Source organism: Nothoprocta perdicaria, unplaced genomic scaffold (assembly GCF_003342845.1).
Source record: "Nothoprocta perdicaria isolate Ctin4 unplaced genomic scaffold, notPer1 scaffold_16, whole genome shotgun sequence".
NCBI classification, from domain to species: Eukaryota; Metazoa; Chordata; class Aves; order Tinamiformes; family Tinamidae; genus Nothoprocta; species Nothoprocta perdicaria.
This window is the reverse complement of record NW_020454760.1, coordinates 5,979,154-6,000,572: the sequence shown is the minus strand read 5'-3', so window position 1 is coordinate 6,000,572 and position 21,419 is coordinate 5,979,154. Positions and strand designations below refer to the sequence as shown.

Below are 21,419 nucleotides of genomic sequence, written 5' to 3'. Positions count from 1 at the left end.
AGCGGCGCGGAGCTGAGCTGCGCCCGCGGGGCCCGGGCGCTCGGCAAAGAGCCTTCCCCAGCCCCCGGCGGCCAGGCCCGGCCGCGCTGCCCTCCGCTTTTCTGTTCCCTCTGTTTTGCTCCAACTCCCTTCCCGCTCTTCTTTTGGAAACTTCTGGGAGTTTCAGTGGTGATCTCGGGAGCGGGGGCATTCCCGCTCACCCATTTTCGGGAGCAGGGAGGGTATGGGCTAAACCCCCCTCGCTCCCGTGCGTGTTCAGTGCAGTGTTAGTGGGTCCCAAAAACCAAAGCCTGGTGTTTGCCACAGGCTCGTCCAGGAGCCCCATGGCTTGGCTGCCAAGGAAATGGGAACTGAAAATGATGGTGTTAAATGTGTTAAAACAACCCGAAAGGTTAGGAAAATCAAAGGGAGCTTTCTGATAGAAATACTGGCGTGCTTTCAGCCAGCTAATAATTTAGGCTAAATCTTGGTTATTCTTTTTTATTTTCCTCCCCAAGTGATGCATACACCTGAAATCTTAACCTTTCTAGGTGTTTTTTAATGACAGCTTCTAAGAATTTTTAATGGAGAAAAAAATCTGTTGTACACCCTTGTAGATTTACTGAAAACAGAAGTACGGGCAAGAGGAAGCACGTGGCTTTGGCAAGCATGGCATTTTTACCATTTGTAATGAACTTGGCCCAGGCATTTATTGTAGCTTTTCAGCAAAGCTGCAGCTGGTAAAGTGGCCTTTTGGGCCTATGAGCACAGCTGGAAAAGGCTGAAGACTTAAAAATGATTCCTTAATAAAATGCTCTTTATCCTAGAATTGTTTGCCTGCCCTTGGTTACTAACAGCTTCATCAAAGTCAGTATGTGACTGTGTCCTCCTGCCCAACGTTTCTGCTGGTGATGCCACTTGCGGAGTTTGTTGGAGCTCCTGATTCCAGCCCTGCACCCTTCAAGGGGGAAAGGGCTTTGGGAGCCTCTGGCAGGTGGTTGTCCCTGTGTGTGACTTAAACGTACCCCATTATTAGTGTCAACAGCATGAAAAGAGAAGAGTGTAAGAGCAGTCAGTTTGGTAGGGGCCCCGTAAAGTTAATGTTCTATTAAGGAAAGGCAGGAGATGTCTAGTTTTATGGAGCCTTAATGCATGGATTAATGCTTAATGCTCATGTACCTTCATGTAAATAATACCAGTAGCTGAAACTACAGGTGTCAAACAGTAACTTTGCATTTAAGGAACAGAATTTGTTATTGAAGCAGAACGGAAATGTTATGGAAAACATAAATGAAAACATGCAGCTGAATTTGCTTCAGAAATTTGGTTGCAATTAGCAGTGCCAAGAGAGCAAATTTTCTAACTGCTGTTGTGAAGATTAGTTTCAAGGATATCTGCTTCTGTTTTATGCATTTGTTGCTTGCAAAGTATTTTTTCAGTATATACATTGCTTTGAGAACATTATATTCTGATAGCCAAGACACTTTACCATAAAGGTGCAACTTAACTTGATCACTGACAAGTTTTAGAATGGAAAATTGAATGGGATAAAGTCTGGAATTTAAAATGTTAATTTAATTTTAGGATTTACATTTTTGTATGTTAGGAAATAATCCAGTTTCCAACTACTTTGTTTGCAGTTAACGTGAAATGGGGAAAAGAGAAATTCGATGGCGTGGAGCTTAACACTGACGAACCTCCGATGGTCTTCAAAGCTCAGCTGTTTGCACTGACCGGAGTTCAGCCAGCTAGGCAGAAGGTTATGGTTAAAGGAGGAACTCTAAAGGTAGATGCTCACGTCTGGTTACTATTTCCCACTCTGTTACAGTTATAACTAATGGTAACAGTAAGTCAGAGTGTTTCTCTAGGTGATCTTTAATAGTACGTATTAAACTGCCTACAGAAGGTATTCTGTATGGGCTAGTGCTTACCACTAGAAAGCACTGGTAAAAATCTGTGGATAAGTGATTGGAGATGCAGACTGCTATTTTAAAACTCTTTTTCTGTTTTGTACCAAACTTTACTCTGTTTGGTGTTTCTGTTTTGTTGAGTTTGGTTTTTAATGTTCAGAATCTTATTTAAGAAAGGTTTGTGGGTTGCAGGCCAGTGAGAACAAAGCAGACATGACAGTTCTCTGGCATTTCTTTGCTGAAGCCGTATCTTAGTATAATGGAATATGGACAACTTTTCTGTGGAAAAAAGTTGTTTATGTCTCAGCAATGTTAATACGTGGAGAACCGCCTTGAAAAGATGACTTAGGACCACTTGTCAGAGAGAACTTCATAATGTGTTCATAATTCAATATTGTAGAGTCTTTTTTGGAACATGATTGTATATTTCTAAATATGTGATCATTATTAATGGAAACATTCACTTTTTACTGTAAGAAAACTAACTTGTCTTTTATTTCACTTCAAATATAGGATGATGACTGGGGGAACATAAAAATAAAGAATGTAAGTGTTGTGGAATAATTAAGTTTTACTAGTTTGATTTTTTTATTTGGGGATTTAAACAAGAATATGGTTTTGTTGCTATTCCCATTTGAGTTAGTAGTTATTTTTTAAAAGTCAAGACTTCGATGACAAATAATTTTGTTGTGTGGTTGTCATACCTATGCACTTATATGAAGCCTTCACTATTGCAGCAACATCTTCCTAAAGTGTTTTGAGTTTATTTTTCATACTAAAGTGTTGCGCTGGTTTAAGACAGCAGTTCATCTGTGCAGTCTCTCTATGACCATAATAGCTAGACACGTTAGAGTCATGGAGTCCTTAAGGCTGGAAAAGACCTTTAGGGATCATCTAGTCCAACCTGCAGCGTTACTTGGAGCTTGTGAATTTAGTCCCCCTCTGTAGTCCATTGCACTCCTACTCCTTCAGTGTGGAAAACCATTGCATTAGGAATGTTGGAAAATACAGGTCTGCCCATTTCCCTTTGTATCAGCCCAGTGAGATTCCTTCTGACATGTTAAATAGATTTGTCTAAAGACTAACCATTACTGGTAGTTATTTATTCATAGGCCTTAATAGTTCAAAAAGAAAACACAAAATAGAGGTGTATGTGTGTTCCTTGCCTTTGTGGTGTTGTGACTGGGAACCACAAAGAACTTCTTTGTATTTTTTTCCCTTTTGATCATTTTTATTTCTGTAGGAACCTCATAACTCTGGTACAGGTTTCACTTCAGTTCTTTATTAGAGCCAGTGGAGCTAGTTTGCATGGCTCTTACCTTTGTAGCTAGATCCTCAGCATCTCTTAGCAGCCCGTAGCAATAAACTGCAGCTCTTGTAGGAAAGTCATTCTGCAGAAGCCCCAGTACATGATATTCCTGCCCTTTCCTGCATACCCTAATGCTAGTTGCTGCCTTTATCATCTTAATAATGTGTTTGCAACTTTAGGGGATTTAATTGCACTTTCCCAGCAATTTCTGTCTATTATCAGATGGTCCCTTTTCCTTAGTGCTGTATTTTCAAAGATCAGCAGGTATTTTCTTCCCCTTGGATGGGAAAGCCATGTGGAAGCATTCCTCTTGAATGCTGTCAACTCCTTTCTGTTAGAGGAGGAAATTTGCTCGCGGAGGAAGTACGATAACATGATGTTATTTATTTACTTCTGAATGGTTTCTTGCCCTTGTGCCTAAACCAACTTGGCTGTTTTGGTTAATTTGTGTAGTTATTTTTTTGTTTAGTTTCAGGTCCTTAGAACTTGCTAGACCAAAGGATGACACTTCCCTTTCCCATGTGCTTTTTCAGTGAAAAAGCCATTTCAAACTCAGAGCTGCGGTCCTGCTTTCACCAGCATTCCCCTGAAACATTGCCCTACCTTCCTTTGGTCAAAAATGAGTCTTTTTTTTTTTTTTTTTTGAGAATTCCAAATTTGATAACTGGAAACTTTTCAAACTTTGCAACTTTATTTCTAAATTGGAAGATGACTGCCAAGTTGCCTTTGGTTCTAAGGTAGCTTTTAAATGGGAAGGAAGAGTGTTTGCACTGAAGGCTCTAAGCTAGTTGATCCCTCATGGTCCATCAAGAATGGAGCTTGCCTGAAAATTTTGCAAAAAGATATTTGTGATTGTTAAATTATTCCTGATTGGAGATCAGATAGATAATCGGAATAGATATCAGAAGATAACAGGGACTTTTTTAAAGTCATGTTGATGTACTGACTTCATCTTTGTTTAGTTTTTAGAACAGTGTAGTCTTAAGAAATGGCATAGCAATGTCAATTCTGTGAACTTAAGAAAAAGATCTTGCCCATCTCTGGGGAAATACGTGTGCTGTTATAGATCTGTTTATTTTTAAGGCAACAATTGTCCTTACGTAATAACCGCTACTTTGACTGTGTTTCCAGGGGATGACTTTGTTAATGATGGGTTCTGCAGATGCACTTCCAGAAGAGCCTGTTTCCCGACCTGTCTTTGTAGAAGACATGACAGAGGAGCAGTTAGCTTCAGCTGTAAGCATATACGAAACTTAAGTCTCTTGTAAATCCTGGAATAATGTCCTGTTTTTAAATACTTGTCAATTATTTGCAGTTGCTTAAGAGTGGAGTTTAAAATTGTTTGTTTAGCGTTTACAGTTTCTTAAACAAAAACAGATTTACACTGAAGACCCACTTGTTAACAGTGATGACAAGACTGGAGTTTAACTTGTAACTCATATAACTAATACTATTATTGTTGTTTTTAAAGCAGACAGTAAATTGTCTAAAAAATGGCATTGCTAATGCTTTCAAAGACAACCTTTTTCTTGCCCTGGCTGTCCATTAATGTCCTGAACTCTGGCTGAATATTGACTCTTAGATGAGCAGAATTTTTTTCTGACTCATCTACAGCTGTGAAGGGAAACTGAGGCTGGCTCGGTGTGCCTGGCTTTGTGTTTTTATCTCTCTTTATTGTGCTTTCAGAGCAATAATTCGTTTACACAGGTTTGTTGAAAATGGTTTTGTAGCTTTGGACTGTTTATTTGCTTCAGTGTTTAATACTTTCTATGCCATCAGCAGGTGGGGATAGTCTTGTATTTTGAGATGAACCTTTATGTAGACCGAGTTAACTGTGAGGCAAAAATAAGGGATAATTCAGTGTCAGATCCCCTTTTGAATAGTCGCAGTGCATTTCTCTAATTCCAGCTTTTGATATATTGGAATTTAAGTATCTGTACTGTGTATGTGCATTAAAAGTGGGCTGCACAGCTAAATTAATTCTCCCTTTGTAAAATAATTCAGTGATTTTTGATACGCTGTCCTGCTTCTATTTCATTTTTTTTTCTTTTAATAACTGGCAAGTGCTCAAATATAGGGCTTTTTACAAAAAAAATTATATTTATTTCTGAAACTGGTTATTATAATTGTTATTTGGCCTTCACACTGATCAAAATTTTAGCAATTCCTAAGCTGTTCCAAAAGATAAGATGGATCTGTTGCTGACTTTTGAGGGAAGTTTAAATAATGCTTTTTGTTTCTAATTGAACTTCAGCCCATTCCGAGTTCTTCTGAAAACAGATTTTAATTAAAACAGCAGCGTTGCCTACAAACGTGTTCATGTGGAAATTTCACGTAAGGCTTCATCTTAAGGTCAAAACTTGAATGAGGTTTTAATTGAACTTTCTGAATGGCTGCCTGCTTGAGGAATATGCTCATTAAGCTGAACGTGCCCAGAAGTAACACAAAGCATTCCTGAATGTCCTTTAGAAGCACCGAGTGGTGAACAGATTTGGAAAGCTGCATAAAATGAAGTTTGATGGCATGTGCCAGGTTTTGGGCATCTCAGATCATTTCCTTTCTGCCAGATCGGTGTCAAATTGTGGTACTTGCACAAAAACAGGTACACGTCTCTCTGACCTTCAAGCCCCCTTGTATTTGTTTTGGTAGATGGAATTGCCGTGTGGCCTGACGAACCTTGGCAACACTTGCTACATGAATGCCACGGTTCAGTGTATCCGCTCTGTGCCAGAAGTGAAAGAGGCCCTTAAAAGGTATGATTTGGTGTAAAAATGCCACTCTTTAGCTCACAAAACAGACATTTTTGTGCAGTAGTCATCTCTATGTTGTTTCCACTTAACATAATGCTCTAATGTATCTGTTGCAGATTGATGTAACACTCCCCCAAAGTTCATCCTATGGCTGTAGTAGTCTTTTCATATATAGTCTTTTAATACTAATGTGTATATATATAACTAATAGATATATATAACTTTTGTATATATATTTTAACTAGATTTTTAGTAGAGGGATGTAGTTTCACACAGTTTTAAGAATTAATTCTTATCAAGACCTGTTTAAAATACTTAAGCTGCTGAACTCTTAACCCTGTTTTCTGGCATCCTCCTGTAGGGTCTGCTATAGAAAGTACCGTCTGAGAGTGCTGTTCCTTTAAAGATGATTTTTTTTCCATAGCTCTTTGGCATAACACATTTTCAGCTATGAAATGCTAAGGTGATTGGACATCCGGTAGTTGGGACAGGGAAGGAAGCTGTGGGATAGAGCCCCAGGTGTTGCTGTGGCAGAGATCTGGAAGAAGCTGCAGGGCCTGTGGATGTGGAGGGAACAGAAGATACGCTGATTAAAATCTGTTTAATTAGGTGTGATGATAGAATAACTTTTCTGATTTTTTCCCCTTATTCTGAAATGAAAGGTGGATTTTTTTTTGAGAGCAATCCTTAAGAAACCTGTGCTAAATATGTAAAGATCAAAGGAAACAGAAAAAAAAACATGTAAATATGCCCCTGAACTTGTGAAGCTTCCAAGTGAAGCATAATGAGAAAACCATCAGTGTTTTAAAACCTATGAGGACTAGGTGAAGCACTGCAGGCATTGCTCGTGGACTCACCTAGGCATCTGCCCTGCTTTCCTGATGCCCTGTTATCCAGCTGGGTTTTCTGGATGTCACAAACACTAGTTGCTAAAGTACGTAAAGTTTTTCTTCATTCTGTTAACAAGTGAACCTTGCTGGTTTAAATTCTGCCAGCAGATTTATCAGCATAGAGATCCGTTTTGTAGAGTACTGAAGCTCTGTATTTTAGAGCTCTTTTTTTTTTTTTTTTTTTTTTATCTCCAGTGTTGTCAGTTTAGGAAAACCTGTGTAGTTCTATTTAAGTTAGAGCTCTTAAGTTTTTGAATTGAATTAAGATATTTGACAGACTTATTTTATGAATGTGCCAAATGCCAAGATGTACCCTATAAAACCAGCACACTGCAGTACAAGATCGGGCCTTTATTTGCCCAATGGCCAAACTGGAAGAGTGGGATTAAATGCAGTGGGATTAAATGCAGCGGGAGAGAAACGCATGATTTGGAATGGGGAAGCATACAATTATTATTTTTATTTCTTTTCAGCTGCTCTGTTAGTTTCTCCAGGGGTATTACTGTTTTGATAGCATGAGATGGGGGAGAGTTGTCTGCTCATCCTCCAGCCATAAACAGAATAAGGTGAATTTAATAAAAATGGGAAAAATATTTTGCATTCAATCTGAAATTAAAGAAGGCTTGAGATCCTCCTCTTGCTTGAAGGCTTTGACAAAGTCACCAGCTCCTCAGGCAGGTGTCAAATAAAGAAAAAAGAAACCATTTGGAAGGAGTGGTGAGATCAGGTAATAGGAGTGGGCTCCCACGCTTCCTCAGTGTGGGAAGTACCTCACCTCTCTTTGTTTTGCTGCTGCTAAGGTGAGTGGAGAGTTGCCTCCTATTTCTGTGTATTTTGCCCACAACCTTTGCTAGAAAGTGTTTTCTGTGTCTCTTTGAAGAGCTTGTGGCAGATATTTCACAAATGAGGTAGCTTTTGTTGCCTTTTTTTCCTCAGACTTTTTCTCTTTTCCCTCTTTCTCTCCTTTTTTCTTTTTTTTTTTTTTTTCCTTTTTTTTTTTTCTTTTTTTTAGTAGGTTGCATTTTTGGGGCAAGCAGGTTGGAAAGCAGCAGAGATGCATCCCAACCCAGGCTTCTCGGTTTGCATGTTATTTATTGCCTCAAGACAGGGTTTTTTTCCATGCAATATTTGTGGAAGAACTAGTATTTTGGTGTGAGTAGGAGCAAATGTTGACTTCAGTTACTCAGTGATTGTTTTATTCTGGTGTGGGTTTTTTTTTTTAATAATCTGGCTACCTCCTTTCTTTATGGCTTAAAAACATGACTTAGTTTAATTGTCTGGGAATTATTTTTCATCTCTTGTAGGTATGGTGGTGCCTTAAGAGCTTCAGGAGAAATGGCCTCTGCTCAGTACATTACTGCAGGTTGGTGTGGAGGGTTTTTAGACTGTGTGTAATTTCCTACTAATTGGAGATGGAAGTTTTACTCAATGCTATTTGTATATATATTTTTAGCACATCTATCTTGGGAATTTTGGATGTGCTAGCTCTGGAGGACTCATTTTACTCTGTTGCTAGTACCTTTAAAGGTTCGCCTGACCATGGCTGGGAGGACACTTCTCTGTGCTGTGTGTTTCCTAGCTGCATGCTAGAGGAGGTGATACTTGGGTATGATTTAGATGGGAACATTTAACATCCACATCTGTGTTTTGCCTGTGGACATAGAGGAATTGGAACCCTCTAAAGCAAGCTCCTCCATTTCTCAATAGATCTGGTTTATTTAGAAGTATTTTCACGAGCTGTTCTTTGTTTCACGTAATGATGAGCTAACACTATACTGCAGAGTCCATAGTCACAGGTATTTTTTAATATATTTTATCTGGCTGAGCATTATTAAGATGACAGCTGATGCCTTATCACTTGTCTTAGCCTTTGCCCCAAGGAGTCAGGTTTCATGAATGCAAAAGGAAGTTGCCTCTTCACCAGGAAAGTTGCTCCTTGTTGTGGTGATCTGGGTGCCCACGACGTGGGAGCTCCCGATGGCCCCGTGTTTGCAGGCGCTAACTAGGGCTCAAGTTAGACCCCTTCCACTTGAACAAGGGTGCTACTTGTCCACTTTTTCTTTTTTTCACTCTATTTCACTGCCCCACTAAGATGCTGGGCCAGGACACTGGGATTTCTACCAGTCCATTTAAGGAAAAACAAAACAGTATCAGGAAGGAAAGGTCCAGTTTGTGGGTATGCCTGCTGATCGAATTTTGGGGCGGTAAGTTCAATGGTTACTCTCTACAACCATGCCTGCCCTCCCCTTCCCACTGCCTTTATTTTGTGTCCCCTGCTTTCTTTTTAAGGTGACAGCTCTGCTTCTTAGGAGTCCTCATGTCTTAAGAACTGAGATTCCTAACCCTTTGGTGCTGAGCTGATCAAGACCTCCTGCATGACACTTATGGCATTTTTTTTAATGGCTGTGTCATACCGGTTGTCCCTCTTCAGTGTTGAAGATGTATCATGAGGAGAGGAACTGACCTTGGTTCCTTGCAGTCTTTCCCATATCCCCTAGTTTGAGTTTCATTCCCTAGTGTCCCCACTTGTAAATCAGTGACCATGCAGACCGTTGCCTACCTCACAGGGCTGTTGGGAGGGTTAACAGATGTCTCTGAAGTGCTTTGTGGCTGTAAAAGGCTGTCGTGTGAGTAGGAAAGCCACGGGTGGCAGCGCGAAGGCCCGTGCATCGTCACGCTGTGGGGCACGTTCATGGCATGGCACCCAGCTCCGAACTGCCCGCGTGTGTGCGTACACGTACTTGTGTTCAAGTAAGCGTGAGTGCTCTCCAGGGACTTTTTTTGGCAAGAACACAAGGTGTTTTTCCAGCAATAGGGGAAGCTTAAGCTGCTCTAATGGATGAATTGTGGGTGCGTTCTGTTTTCTCTAGGTGTAGTCCTGTTGTAACAATATTGTTCCTCAGATGTGTTTGAAATGAAATCGTAAGACCTTAAAAAATGTGTTGTTGTTGTTAGCAGCCAGGAAAGACAAGGCACCATGTGCCAGCCGGTCAGAATTGTCATCTTTACACTTGCAAAGTTGTGTTCCCGGATGAGACTTTAGGTGCAAACTCAGCCCTCTTGTGCAAAGATGGCATTTGAAACCGCTAATGCTCCATTCTTTGAATGTTGCTGCCATCTTACAACTTTAAAAAAAAAGAAAAAAGAAAACTTCCTGCTATGTTTTCATTATTTTTCCACTTCTCAAAACATTCACTTACTTTTTCTTTAAGCTCTTAGAGACTTGTTTGATTCCATGGATAAAACTTCCTCCAGTATCCCACCTATCATTCTCCTGCAGTTTTTACATATGGCCTTCCCCCAGTTTGCAGAGAAAGGAGATCAAGGCCAGTACCTTCAACAGGTAAAGATTTCTAACTTAGTTTATGGTTTGAAAATAAAGTATGAAATTATTGAAAATATTGTGTTGGAAGGTGAGATTATGTTAAAAATCTCTTCCCCTTGTGAAAGTGAATGATCCTTTTTATCCCAGAAACGTGTTTGCTTTTGTATTGTGTAGAAAAGTTGAATGTAATCTCAGGTGCCAGCTTTAAAAATGTGTGTTGGAGTAGGAAGGAGTTCTTCATTGAGGAATCCTTGCATTTAACGTTCATATTGCAAAAACAAAGATAATGTTTTTAATACTACTTATTAATGTTCTCTTCCCTTGCTAGGATGCCAATGAGTGCTGGGTGCAGATGATGAGGGTGCTACAGCAGAAGCTGGAAGGTATAGAAGGTGATACAGTTATGGAGGTAATTTTAGACTTACTCTAACCAGAATTAAGATTCACACCACCCATACTCGGGAATCACCCATGTTCTGGTTACAGTAGTCAGTTTTTTGAAATATTTATGGGGTCTCTATGGTCTAGTGAGTGAAATGGCCTGCTGCAGTGCAGTACTGTCTGCCCCGGGTCAGCTGGGCTTGGGCATGGGCCCGAGGCAGCCCGTGCCGGGGCCTCCTTGCCTGGCAGCTCTTCGTGTTTTGGACCGTGCTGGGGGGGTCTCTGAACGTGCAGCAGCTGGCCCCGATAAGCTGCAAATTCAGCACAGCAGAACTTGTTTCTGAAAAAGCATCCCTGTGCTGCAGCATTCCTAGCTACATCAATGCTGTTTTAAACAGAGAACTGACATAAGGAGCCTGCTGAGAGACTCCTTTTTAAGTTTTTCCAAGACTTTACCAGACTGAATCTCTTTATTTTTCTCTACACTGGTCATCTGGAGATTTTTGGCAGTGACAAGGATTTGATAAATCTGTCTTAGTGTTGAGTGCAGTCCAACCTTGTGGTGGGGTGGAGAAAATTGATTAAAATCTCGCTTGCTCATATGCTTTGAGGTAGGTGACTGAGAAATTAACTAGGAAAAAAATGAAGTATATGAAAGTGAAGGATTTCACTTTCAGAGGAACTAAAGAATTTTAAGAATCAGAACAGGTCGTTTTTTGTTTGTAAAGATGACTGTTCTTAAATGTTGTTTAAAGTTACAATATAAGAGAATTTGTTTTACAGACAGACTCTGGAGCTACAGCAGGAGCTTCTAAAAAGAAGAGTTTAATTGATCAGTTCTTCAGCATTGAATTTGAAACAGCGTATCCTGACCACTAAGGCAAGACATACTGGTTGTGATTTGGTACCTGAACTGGGTGCCAGGAGAGTGAAAAGCACCATCCAAGAGAGCATAGAAAGTAAAGGTGCCTGTTAGGGAAGAGGGGAGATGTTGTGTTGCAGGAGTACACAGGAGCTGTAGCTAAGATCAGATTTGAGAGGGGAAGGTTCAGGGAGGAGGAATGATGATGGACATTTACAGCAATAAAAATATGAAGTTTAAGTGTCAGGTTTCCTCCCCAGAGAAGCAGTTATCTGCTTAAGAGAAGCTGAGACATTTTATAGCTTATCCAAATAAAAGGAGATGTCTTCTCTAATAATCTTTCTTCCCAAATAGCCAGTTATGGAAATGCTGCTGATACTCTTACCCATGTGCCAGAGCATGGATGAAGGATGACAAGATACAAGGTGGAGTTCTTAATAAAATTGCTACATGCAGTTAGGACAGTGAGAAATTAATTCAGCTGGCAACTTGCAAGATTTGCAAGAGATTTTTATTTATTTATTTTCAAAGAGAACGTGCGCTAGATGAACGTGTGGCACACTTCTCATCCCAAGGATTATTCAGTCTCTCTCCTCCCACCCCAAAACCCTCGTTCTTGTTAAGCTGACTGTCGCTTTCCAGAAAGAATCATGCTGTGAGCCTGGTGCTTTTCAAACAGGAGTCAGCTCCTAAGAAGAGGCAGTGTATCTCAAAGCGTAGTGGTAATGGTGAGGCAAGGCCCTCCGCTCTCTCCCTGTGTTGTGGTGTTTGTAACCCCTGAAACAGGAGAGGAGAGATGAGAATCATAGGATCACAGAATCCCTAAGGTTGGAGGGGACCTCCAGAGATCATCTAGTCCAACCCCCCTGCACACGCAGGGTCACCCAGAGCACGGGGCACAGGGCTGCATCCAGGCAGGTTTGGAAGATCTCCAGAGAAGGAGACTCCAGAGCCTCCCTGGGCAGCCTGTGCCAGGGCTCTGTCACCCTCACTGTCAAGAAATGTTTCCTTAAGTTCCTGTGGAACTTTTGGTGCCTCAGCTTGTGGCCATTTCCTCTAGTCCTATCCCTGCCCACCACTGAAAAGAGGCCGCCCCCTCCTCCTCACTGCCTCCCTTGAGGTATTTATACACGCTGATCAGGTCCCCCCTCAGCCTTCTCTTCTCCAGGCTGAACAGGCCCAGCTCCCTCAGCCTTTGCTCACAGGGCAGATGCTCCAGGCCCTGATCAAGGGGGAGGTTGTTCAGGCTCTGAAGAAATGGGAAGGCGAGGCGGCCGCAGCAGCAGGGCTGGAAGAGCAGGGCAGGCAGCCGGAGCTGCGGGCGGCCCTGGAGCCACCTGGAGCGGCGCCCTGGGCCGGGAGGCGGCCGCGCTCTGCCCACGCCGCCGTCTTCCTTAACTCGGGCAAGCATGAAATGCACGGAAGCTGAAGAGGAGGAGGTGACGAAAGGAAAGGAGAATCTGCTGCAGCTTAGTTGCTTTATCAATCAAGAAGTGAAATACCTGTTTACAGGACTGAAATTGGTAAGTCAATGCAATATATTATTCTTTAATTAATACCATATGTTTTCCATATGTTTTATTGACATTCTGAACTGCCTGTTTTTTTCCCATTTCTGAATTGGAACAGGCATCTGTTTTCCAAACTTTGCTCCATATCCTTTTCAATTTTTTTTTTTTGTGCAGAGAAGGTGAAATGAAGTGCAAATGACTTGTGAAAAGCAGACTTTAACAGAGCATTTTCTGTTTGCTTTGGACCCTGGCTGGGTGTCCACATGCAGTTACCCAGCTGCAAGCCACTTTGCTGCAGCTTAGATTTTACCAGAATCTACTTGTTCAGCAGGCAGGCCCTGCACATTGCAGCAGCCCTGTGATTCAAGCGTGCTGAAGTTGGTTCCAAAAAAAGCCCTGACGTCACTTTTACAACAGGGTGGCATTTTCATTGCTAAGTTCTTAAGAAATACAGGTGATGAAACAAGCTTAATTTTCATTTTGCGTTTTTGTGTGTGTGTGAAATTTTCCAGGGCACATTGTTATCTTTATTGTGACTCTTTGAATAGGAGTTCTTAGAGTAGTCGGGGGGGCCCTGGGCTGTGTTTGCGTTTGCATTTCTTATTTTTCATGTTTTCTGGAGCATCTGAAGTAGCAAGGGAAGGAGCAGCTACAGGAGACTTCCCTGTAGCAGTTACTGGAGCATTAGCGCTAACTCCCTAGTAGTATTAGCACTACTAACTGCTAGTTAACTAGCTACTACTAACTACTACTACTAGTATTAGCACTACTAGGAGCAGCGGGGTGGAAGCAGTGGGCTCTTTGGGACACGCTTGGAGCAGCTTCCTGGCTCTGGATAAGCCTCCCATCTGTCGCTAATAGCAGAATTTTGAAGGAAAAGCGAGCTAGAAGAGGTAAATCTAGCAAACTATGAACACTGTGGGGAAAAAAGGCACCTCTCTTCCAGGTCTGGAAAGGCCTTCCGGGATTCTTGTGCTGGACTGTCGGTAGTGAGAGGGAATCACAGCAATAACAACCAGGCCGGTCGTGCCCGGAGTTTGGAAGGGTCCTTGGAAGTTTGTCAGCAGAATATGACCATGAGCTGCTTGTTTGCTGCTCTGTCTCCTTTTTCAAAGACCAACTGAATAAAAGGAGAGTTAAGAAATGTGCCAATCTTGCTGTTGCAAGAAAATACATATATATATATATATATATAAAAAAATGTATTTTTTATGACACTTAAGATATTTCACTTGCAAAGTGCAGCTTTCTTGCAGCAGAATAAAGTTTCTTGCAGAGAGAAACACTGTCAGTGGGGTTGGGGATGGTGAGTGACCTTGGAGCTGGGCAAACCAACCTGCCTGCTCTTCCTGCCAGGGAATTCCCAAGTTCAGGACAGTGCAGTGCCTGGTGGCAGCAGGTAGAATAGCCTGGCAGAGCGGGACTTGGGGTGGTGCCTTGTTCATCTAGGCTGTGTTTGCTTTGAGCTCTGTGCTTTATAAGTTCAGCAGATCTTACTTATGTTATTTATTTATAGCGTCTTCAAGAGGAGATCACCAAACTGTCTCCAACCTTGCAGAGAGATGCACTCTATATCAAATCTGTGAGTGGTGCCGCTGCTGTTTTTATGTTTCTTTTCACTCATGTTGGTTTTCTGCCCCAAAGGACAAAGTCACTGTGGGAACAGCCTGTGACTTAGTTTGTAAAGCATCGAGGTATCTAGGACCAAGTGATTGGATACTAGAAGTCCAAGTTTATTTCTTGCAACGCACAACTATGCAGAGTTTCAGGATGGGAGTTGAAGTATTCTTATATGTTTGAGTATAAATATACCCCAAGAATAGCCTCGAGTTCAGTAGGACCAGTGTCTAAGGTATAAATGATCCGTGAGAATCTGAAATAACAGCATTTTCTACACTGTTTTTGTTTCAGTCTAAGATTAGTCGCTTGCCGGCGTATCTGACTATTCAGATGGTTAGATTTTTTTACAAAGAGAAAGAATCTGTGAATGCCAAAGTTCTTAAGGTGAGTAACATGTTCCCACCCTAAGCTGTTCAGAGTTTAATCTTTATGCTTTTCAATCTTTTTTATCTCTTAGAGCTAGATGATGAGTTACTTGCAGGTTATCTGCACTTGAGTGTTTGCTTTTATATTACTCTTAAGGAGCATTAAGAGTAGAGTTTCTGTGTTGAGTATGAACCAGCCTGGCTACCAGTTGTGGTACCAGAACAAACTGAAGGGCCTTTTATTGTCTGGAGAGAGAAGTTAAGTTGCTGCGGCGCCGAAGGGATCCTGTTTCACCAGTGGAGAATATTTAATTAAAGAGAGGACCTTGTTTTCACTGCCCCGCGCTGCTGTGCTCTGCAGTGGGGCAGAAACCGTTTGTGCTAACCAGCACTTGTGTGCAAGGTGCTTTACTGGGCCCGTCCGGCCGCGGGCAGGTGCTGGAACCAGTTTCAGGTGTCCCCAGTTCTGCCGCCTCGGGGGCTGCCCGACGGGGCCGGGCGGGAGGACGTTGGGCCTCGCCAAGCAAGAGAATTGAAGCATTTTGGCTGTTCCAGAAGACTGTGCAAGGAGGATATCGTGGCATTCTGCATGTATACAGCATGTATTCCGCCTGCATTTGTTCCCTTAGATGTGTGGGGGTATTTTCCTGGAATGAAAGTACGTCGGATACTCGAGAAACTGTTTAGATTGAATGGAGCAATTAAAGATGGTTTCTGTTTACCTCGAGTTGGATATTCCCTGTAAAAAGGCGTCAGTTAAGTCCTGGCAGCAAGTGCTACTTTATGCACTTGGGTAGACAGAGTTCTCATAACTGTGATTTAGTTGCATTTAACAGCACGTGGCGACGTGCCTTGCAGTGGAAGAGGGCTGTCATGTGGAATGCCGGCCAGGCTAATAACCTCCATGCTTTTGTCTTCCCAGGATGTTAAATTTCCTCTTATGTTGGATGTGTACGAGTTGTGTACACCAGAACTTCAGGAAAAAATGGTTTCCTACCGATCAAAATTCAAGGACCTAGAAGACAAAAAAGTAAATCAGCAACCAAAGAATGTGAGTGAGTCGTGTGGCAATTTCTTGGCTGTTTTGGTTAATGTTTGATTCCAAGTAAGAGTCACGCCTAAGATGATTGTAAGCAAATCTGTGCTCAGATACCGCGGGCCACAAGGTGACATAGAGGGAATGTGGCCTAGATTAAAAGACAGGGGAGAAAGGAAGATCCCTGCAGAAGCCTTTTTGTGCTGTAATCAGAATTGGGTGTTTGTGTGAAGCGCTGGTCGGTTTCACGTGTTGGTATTTCGGAGCAACGGGAAGCCGCTTGGCTTACGTTCCCTGCCCTTAAACACCAGCTGACTGCAGTCAGTGTTCCAAAGGTTCCCCTTTGAGCCTCTTCCCGGAAACGGTTTCCTCGCTCCCGCTGCAGAGCGCGGGGAGGCTCCGGGGGATCCCTGCTGGAGCTGCCGGAGGGCCGGGCGCAGCGCCCTGCGGCACCGCTCGGAGCCACCCCGGCCCCGGCCGCCTCCTTAGGGACGCAGAAATCCTGGGGAATAAACTGGAGGTTTGCAGCCCTGAGAATTCAGCTGGAGAAAGTATGGATAGTTCACATCTGCATGTGTTAAAATATGCATTTAATGTATGCTCACATCTGTATTCCTGATTTTCTTTATATTGCATCTGTATAGAAATGCATACGTATATGTACATTTTCCATTCAGAAATCAAGTTAAGTTCATTACATAGGTGTTGCATTCCCCTCAGCACTCAGGCTCCTGAGCATTGAGCGCAGATCTCTATCCTGTGTACTTTTCATGGATACGAGACAGATTCTTGCCGCGGCCGCGTGAGGAAGAGGCAACCCCTCCACAAACGGGAGCGGCGCCAGGCGGCCGCCCCGGGCCCTGCCCGCGGAGCTGGCCGTGGGGCTGCCCCACGCCTGGAAAGCTGCCCCCCCACTCCGCTCCCCAGCGGCCGCTGCTGCCCCTGCAGGGGAAGGCTCTGCCCTCGCTCACGTGTTGGAAAACTGGCACACTCCTGATGGAGGAAGGAAAGGAAAGGAAAGGAAAGGAAAGGGGCTCAAACCCCAGTGTCTTGGCCCGTGTTCGATGGCCTTTCCCTGCCCTCTTTCTAGGCTGCGTCGTTGAGGGGTTTGGATAAGACCTCTCTTTCAGACACAAGCCCCTCTCATTCTCTGTTGAACACGGCGAAGGTATTGGCACTTGTCGTCTGCCTCGTGCAGTCTGTTGTTGCTACTTCCACTGCTAGGAGGTCCCTAACAAGGATCTTTCCTGTGAGGGTGCCAGAGTCCTGGCACAGGCTGCCCAGGGAGGCTGTGGAGTCTCCTTCCCTGGAGATCTTCCAAACCCGCCTGGATGCCGCCCTGTGCCCCGTGCTCTGGGTGTGAAGCTTCCATTGCAGGATCTTTTCATCTTCAAACCCAGGAGCTGAGCCCCACACGCATGGGGCTTTAAAGCCTTGCTTTAAAGAGCTGCCTCGCTCGCCTTAGGGCCGCCTGGCAGTGCTGCAGCAGACCTTGTTTGAACTACAGGAGGGCCGGGCTTAGGAACATCTGCAGAAGAACGTAGAGTTGGGCAGTAGGGTGGGTGTGCTGCAGCTTTTCCCAAAGCAGCCCGTGTTAATGTGTCGTGTTCTCTTTTCTAGTCTAGTAAAGGCGACGGTGCACAGAAAGAAGTGAAATATGAACCGTTTTCTTTTCCTGATGGTGAGTGCTGGGAGGTGCAGACACCCCCACCTTGGGGGAGGGATGGTTCGAGGTACCCTGTCCCCTATAAAAAACCCATCTTCAAAACCTCACTGAAGTGAAAGGACGGAGAGGCTGTGTGGAAATCACCTTGCAGATCCCGTCTGTCCCGAGTGTTCCAGCTGAGGGTTTGTGCCATGGGGGCTGCGCCCTCGTGGAGGCAGCGGGACCCCTGGCCACTCCCGGGGTGCAGAGGATGATCCGGGAGCCGGGGCCAGACCCGCAGCTCCCTGCCCAGCGCCCGGCTCTGGCGGAGCCCGGTTCTCCCCTTCCTTAGGGGGCGCGGGGGCCCTGTCCCCGGGGCTGGCGCTTCGCGTCCCCTGCGTGGGTGTCTGCGGGTGCCGCGGCCTCTGCTTCCAGACTCCCTGCGTGTCCCAGCCCCGCGGCCCTTCCCTGACGCCGCCTTTTCCCTCCCTCAGACACTGGCTCCAACAACTGCGGCTATTACGACCTGCAGGCGGTTTTAACGCATCAAGGCAGATCCAGTTCCTCGGGGCATTACGTGTCGTGGGTGAAAAGGAAACAAGGTAAAGAAACAACCCCCAGCCCCCAAAACTAAACAAAAAAGCAGTATTTGGGGAAAGAACCTGGCTGTGAAGGGGGGGGCCCTCAGGGGCTGTGAGCACCTGGCTTGTGTGTGTGTAAATGGCTCATCGTGCCCTTGCTGTGGTGCAGATGAATGGATCAAGTTTGATGACGACAAAGTGAGCATCGTGACGCCCGAGGACATCCTGCGGCTGTCGGGCGGCGGCGACTGGCACATAGCCTACGTGCTGCTCTACGGGCCCCGGCGCATCGAGCTGCCCGAGCAGGAGCCCGAGCAGTAGCCGCCGGGCGGGGCAGGCGGCCGAGGTGTGAAATAAATGTTGATTACTGATCTCTAACCCCGGGGCTTTAGCAAGTGGATCCATAATTGGTTCAGACTTTTTCATGTGAAGAGGGTTGTTGTTTAAAAACTGATCAATGTACCACTTAGTCAGTGCTGGACTGGGCTGCCCGTGGGGGCAGTGACAATACTGAAAGTAGCTTTAATGTCTCGCAGAAGATGATTTTTTTTTTTAAATGAGCCTCCTCCTCTCCCACTGCCATCACGTATTTATTGCTGACCTCCTCCCACCGCTGTGCCCCTGCATGGATTATGCCCCGGGCCGGGCGCTCTCCCCTCTTTGCCGGGGGGCAGCGTTTTTGGCGACGGGGCCACCTCGGTGCGTAGCCCAGAGCGGCTGCCCCAGCCCAGGAGCAGGGCTGCCCTCCCCTGCCCCGTGCGTCTGTTCTGCTGCTGCTGCCATTTCATGACTTTGCAATAAACTGTGATCAGTAACACTGTGTCTCCGTTAAGAAATGGTCCCGTCTCGCTAGTGCAGTTAGGAGGGGGCCTCTCTGGACTACTGAGCCCCAAAGCAGCCGTGGCAGATTCCTAATCGTCCTGAAGCTCCAGTTTTAAGGCTCCTGTTGTGGCCCTTTGCTTATACTGAGGTCTTAATGGGGTAGCTCAAGTCTGGAAAATTGAGTTTCACTTAGGGTAAGTTCTGGTCTGTTGCCCCTGGGCCTGTCGCAGAAGGGAGCAAGGGAGAGGCTAAAACAAAAGATGCTTCTTTTAACTAGAGCCTGACCCCACGAGGCTGTAACTGCCTTGTTCAGTTCAGCCTCTGCCCCGAGGCCTTGAGTTCTAGCACAGGCCCCAGGCCCTCGGCCTGTCCACATTCCCCCAAGTTGCATCTTCTTGCAGGCTGCAGGAGGAACTGAGCTCTGCCTCCCCTGCACACCCTTTTCCTGCGGGCAGTGACTTGGTGACATGAACAATGAGCTCTTTTTTCCCATCTCACCTGTATTTTAAAGGCAGGTTTCTCTATCCCCTGCGAGGCGGCCTCTGCGCTACATCCATGCCCACGTACACCATGGGAGGGGGATGGCGCCTTTCCCGCTCCCTTTCTTTGCAGCAGCAGCAGCAGAAGAGGGGGCAGGAGCTGCTCCTCCACGGCCCTTCCAGCCGCTCCTTGTTCCCTGCTGAGCGCTGCCTCTCCCAGCCCTCCCGAGGGAAGGGGCCGGAGGGAAGGGGCCAGCGCTGGCCACTGCGGTCTCCCTGCAGCCCTGGGCTGCCCCCAGGGAAGAAGCCGCCGGTAACGCTGCTCCAGCCTGGGTACCAAAGGAAAAACAGCAGCACCCACCCACAAGCCCAACACGCTTCTTCCTTCCCCTAAAGCACTTCTTCCCTCTCTCCCCTTTATTTTTGTAAATGCTTGTTTCTCATTTCGAGATACACGTGTGCCTGTATCCAAAAAAAAGAAAACCAAAAACATCGTAACTGTATTTTAAGGTGCATGGGACAAAATGTTATTATAAGTAAATGACTGGTACTTCAAAAATGCCCCAGGGGAAGCAGTACTAGAGAAAATCTTGCCCCGTCCCGTCCGCCTCTCGCGGTGCCCATTGCCCCGTGCTGAGCTGCTGCCCGTATCCGCACCCCGGGCAGGCGGGGGAGGCAGCTCTGGTTCCCACCCCGGGTGAGGCGCCCCCGGGCACTCGCACCTGCCCCACGCTCTCCCCACGGCACCCGCCGCCGTGCCCGCTATCTCGGCCTCAAGGCACTGACCAGGGAGCCGCCTTTTCCTTCAGCCCTGGAACCGGCTTCTCGCTCTCCCCCACCTCCTTCAAGTGGGGCAGAGCTTCCCTTGGGGCTCAAGCGGATCCCGTTGTACATGGGCCTTCCCAAACCTCCACAGCCAAGGCTCAAACTGAAGGCAGGCAATTTAACATCGCACTGAAGAGCTCTGGCTGCACAGGCCGGTCACTCCTGATTTCTGCAGCAAGGTCTTGGCATCAAGCACTCGAGTTTCACCTACCTGCTCATGAGAAACTTTCCGCATTTTCATCTTCCTGCTTCCGAGTACCCCATGTACTTACAGCATGAGATACAGTTGGACGTGTGGCATTCCCAGCACTTCCTTCCCCGCTGGCTCCAGGGCAGCTTTTGCTGAAGCTCTCACTGTTCCAACCCGGAGGGCGACGCGGGCACAACCGGATGCAAGCGCTAGGTCTGCGGGCAGGACCCAGCGCCGGGAGCCACGGGGCAACCCCAGAGCTGGGATTTAGCAGCCAGAACAGAGTGGGCTGCACCGTGCAATAATTAGGGTGAATTCCACAAATTAGGATGCTTCGTGCAGTAAAATTTACCATGAAACAACTGCAGCCAGCTGCAACTTAACGCTACAAAAACAACAACAAAAAAATCCCCAACACTTGATTTTTGAGAAAACAAACCCTGCTACGAGGAAGAGCTTCTGCCCACCAAAGAGCTTTGTCCTCACCCTGAAGTCAGTCATCACACAGTAATTAACTGGGGCAGAAAAATACAGGGGCCCCCCTTTTACTCGAGGAGCTTGTCCAGACCCAGGCATAAACGCTCATGCACAGACTGATGGTAACAATTACTAAAAACATACATAAAAACCCACCCCCAGTTATTGACTAGCAAGGACCAAAAGTTACCAGTTCTTCACTGTGACAGAAGACTCCGGGACACCATTTTTCCACTGGAAGTAGATACTGTTTTCCCAAGGCTGAGCTACAACCAGGTTCATCTTGGCGCTGTGCAGATGCCCGGCCCGCAGCGCCGTCCGTGCCGAGACCCAGCCCGAAGCCAGCGGCGATGCCAGAGCCTGCCCAGCCTCAGGCTTGCACAGAGGCTGCCTCGCCTCCAGCCTCCCCTTGCACTTCACAGCTGGCTGCTGCCGGGGCATGAGGACTAAGCCTTCACGTCC

General features: G+C 45.5%; 1 protein-coding gene across 1 annotated transcript in view; it reads left to right on the top strand.

The window, feature by feature from the left end:
• USP14 (ubiquitin specific peptidase 14) overlaps positions 1–18,900 on the top strand; it is a 19,114-nt gene extending 214 nt beyond the window's left edge. The window contains exons 2-16 of the mRNA XM_026035371.1: positions 1,620–1,765; positions 2,403–2,435; positions 4,330–4,434; positions 5,848–5,951; positions 8,143–8,201; positions 10,051–10,181; positions 10,492–10,572; positions 11,328–11,407; positions 12,815–12,929; positions 14,434–14,499; positions 14,829–14,921; positions 15,825–15,953; positions 17,559–17,619; positions 18,078–18,185; positions 18,334–18,900. Of these exons, the coding sequence (XP_025891156.1) occupies positions 1,620–1,765; positions 2,403–2,435; positions 4,330–4,434; positions 5,848–5,951; positions 8,143–8,201; positions 10,051–10,181; positions 10,492–10,572; positions 11,328–11,407; positions 12,815–12,929; positions 14,434–14,499; positions 14,829–14,921; positions 15,825–15,953; positions 17,559–17,619; positions 18,078–18,185; positions 18,334–18,485 (1,463 nt within the window). The 3' untranslated portion in view covers positions 18,486–18,900. The remainder of the gene's footprint in view (positions 1–1,619; positions 1,766–2,402; positions 2,436–4,329; positions 4,435–5,847; positions 5,952–8,142; positions 8,202–10,050; positions 10,182–10,491; positions 10,573–11,327; positions 11,408–12,814; positions 12,930–14,433; positions 14,500–14,828; positions 14,922–15,824; positions 15,954–17,558; positions 17,620–18,077; positions 18,186–18,333) is intronic.
• The last annotated feature ends 2,519 nt before the right edge of the window (positions 18,901–21,419 follow it).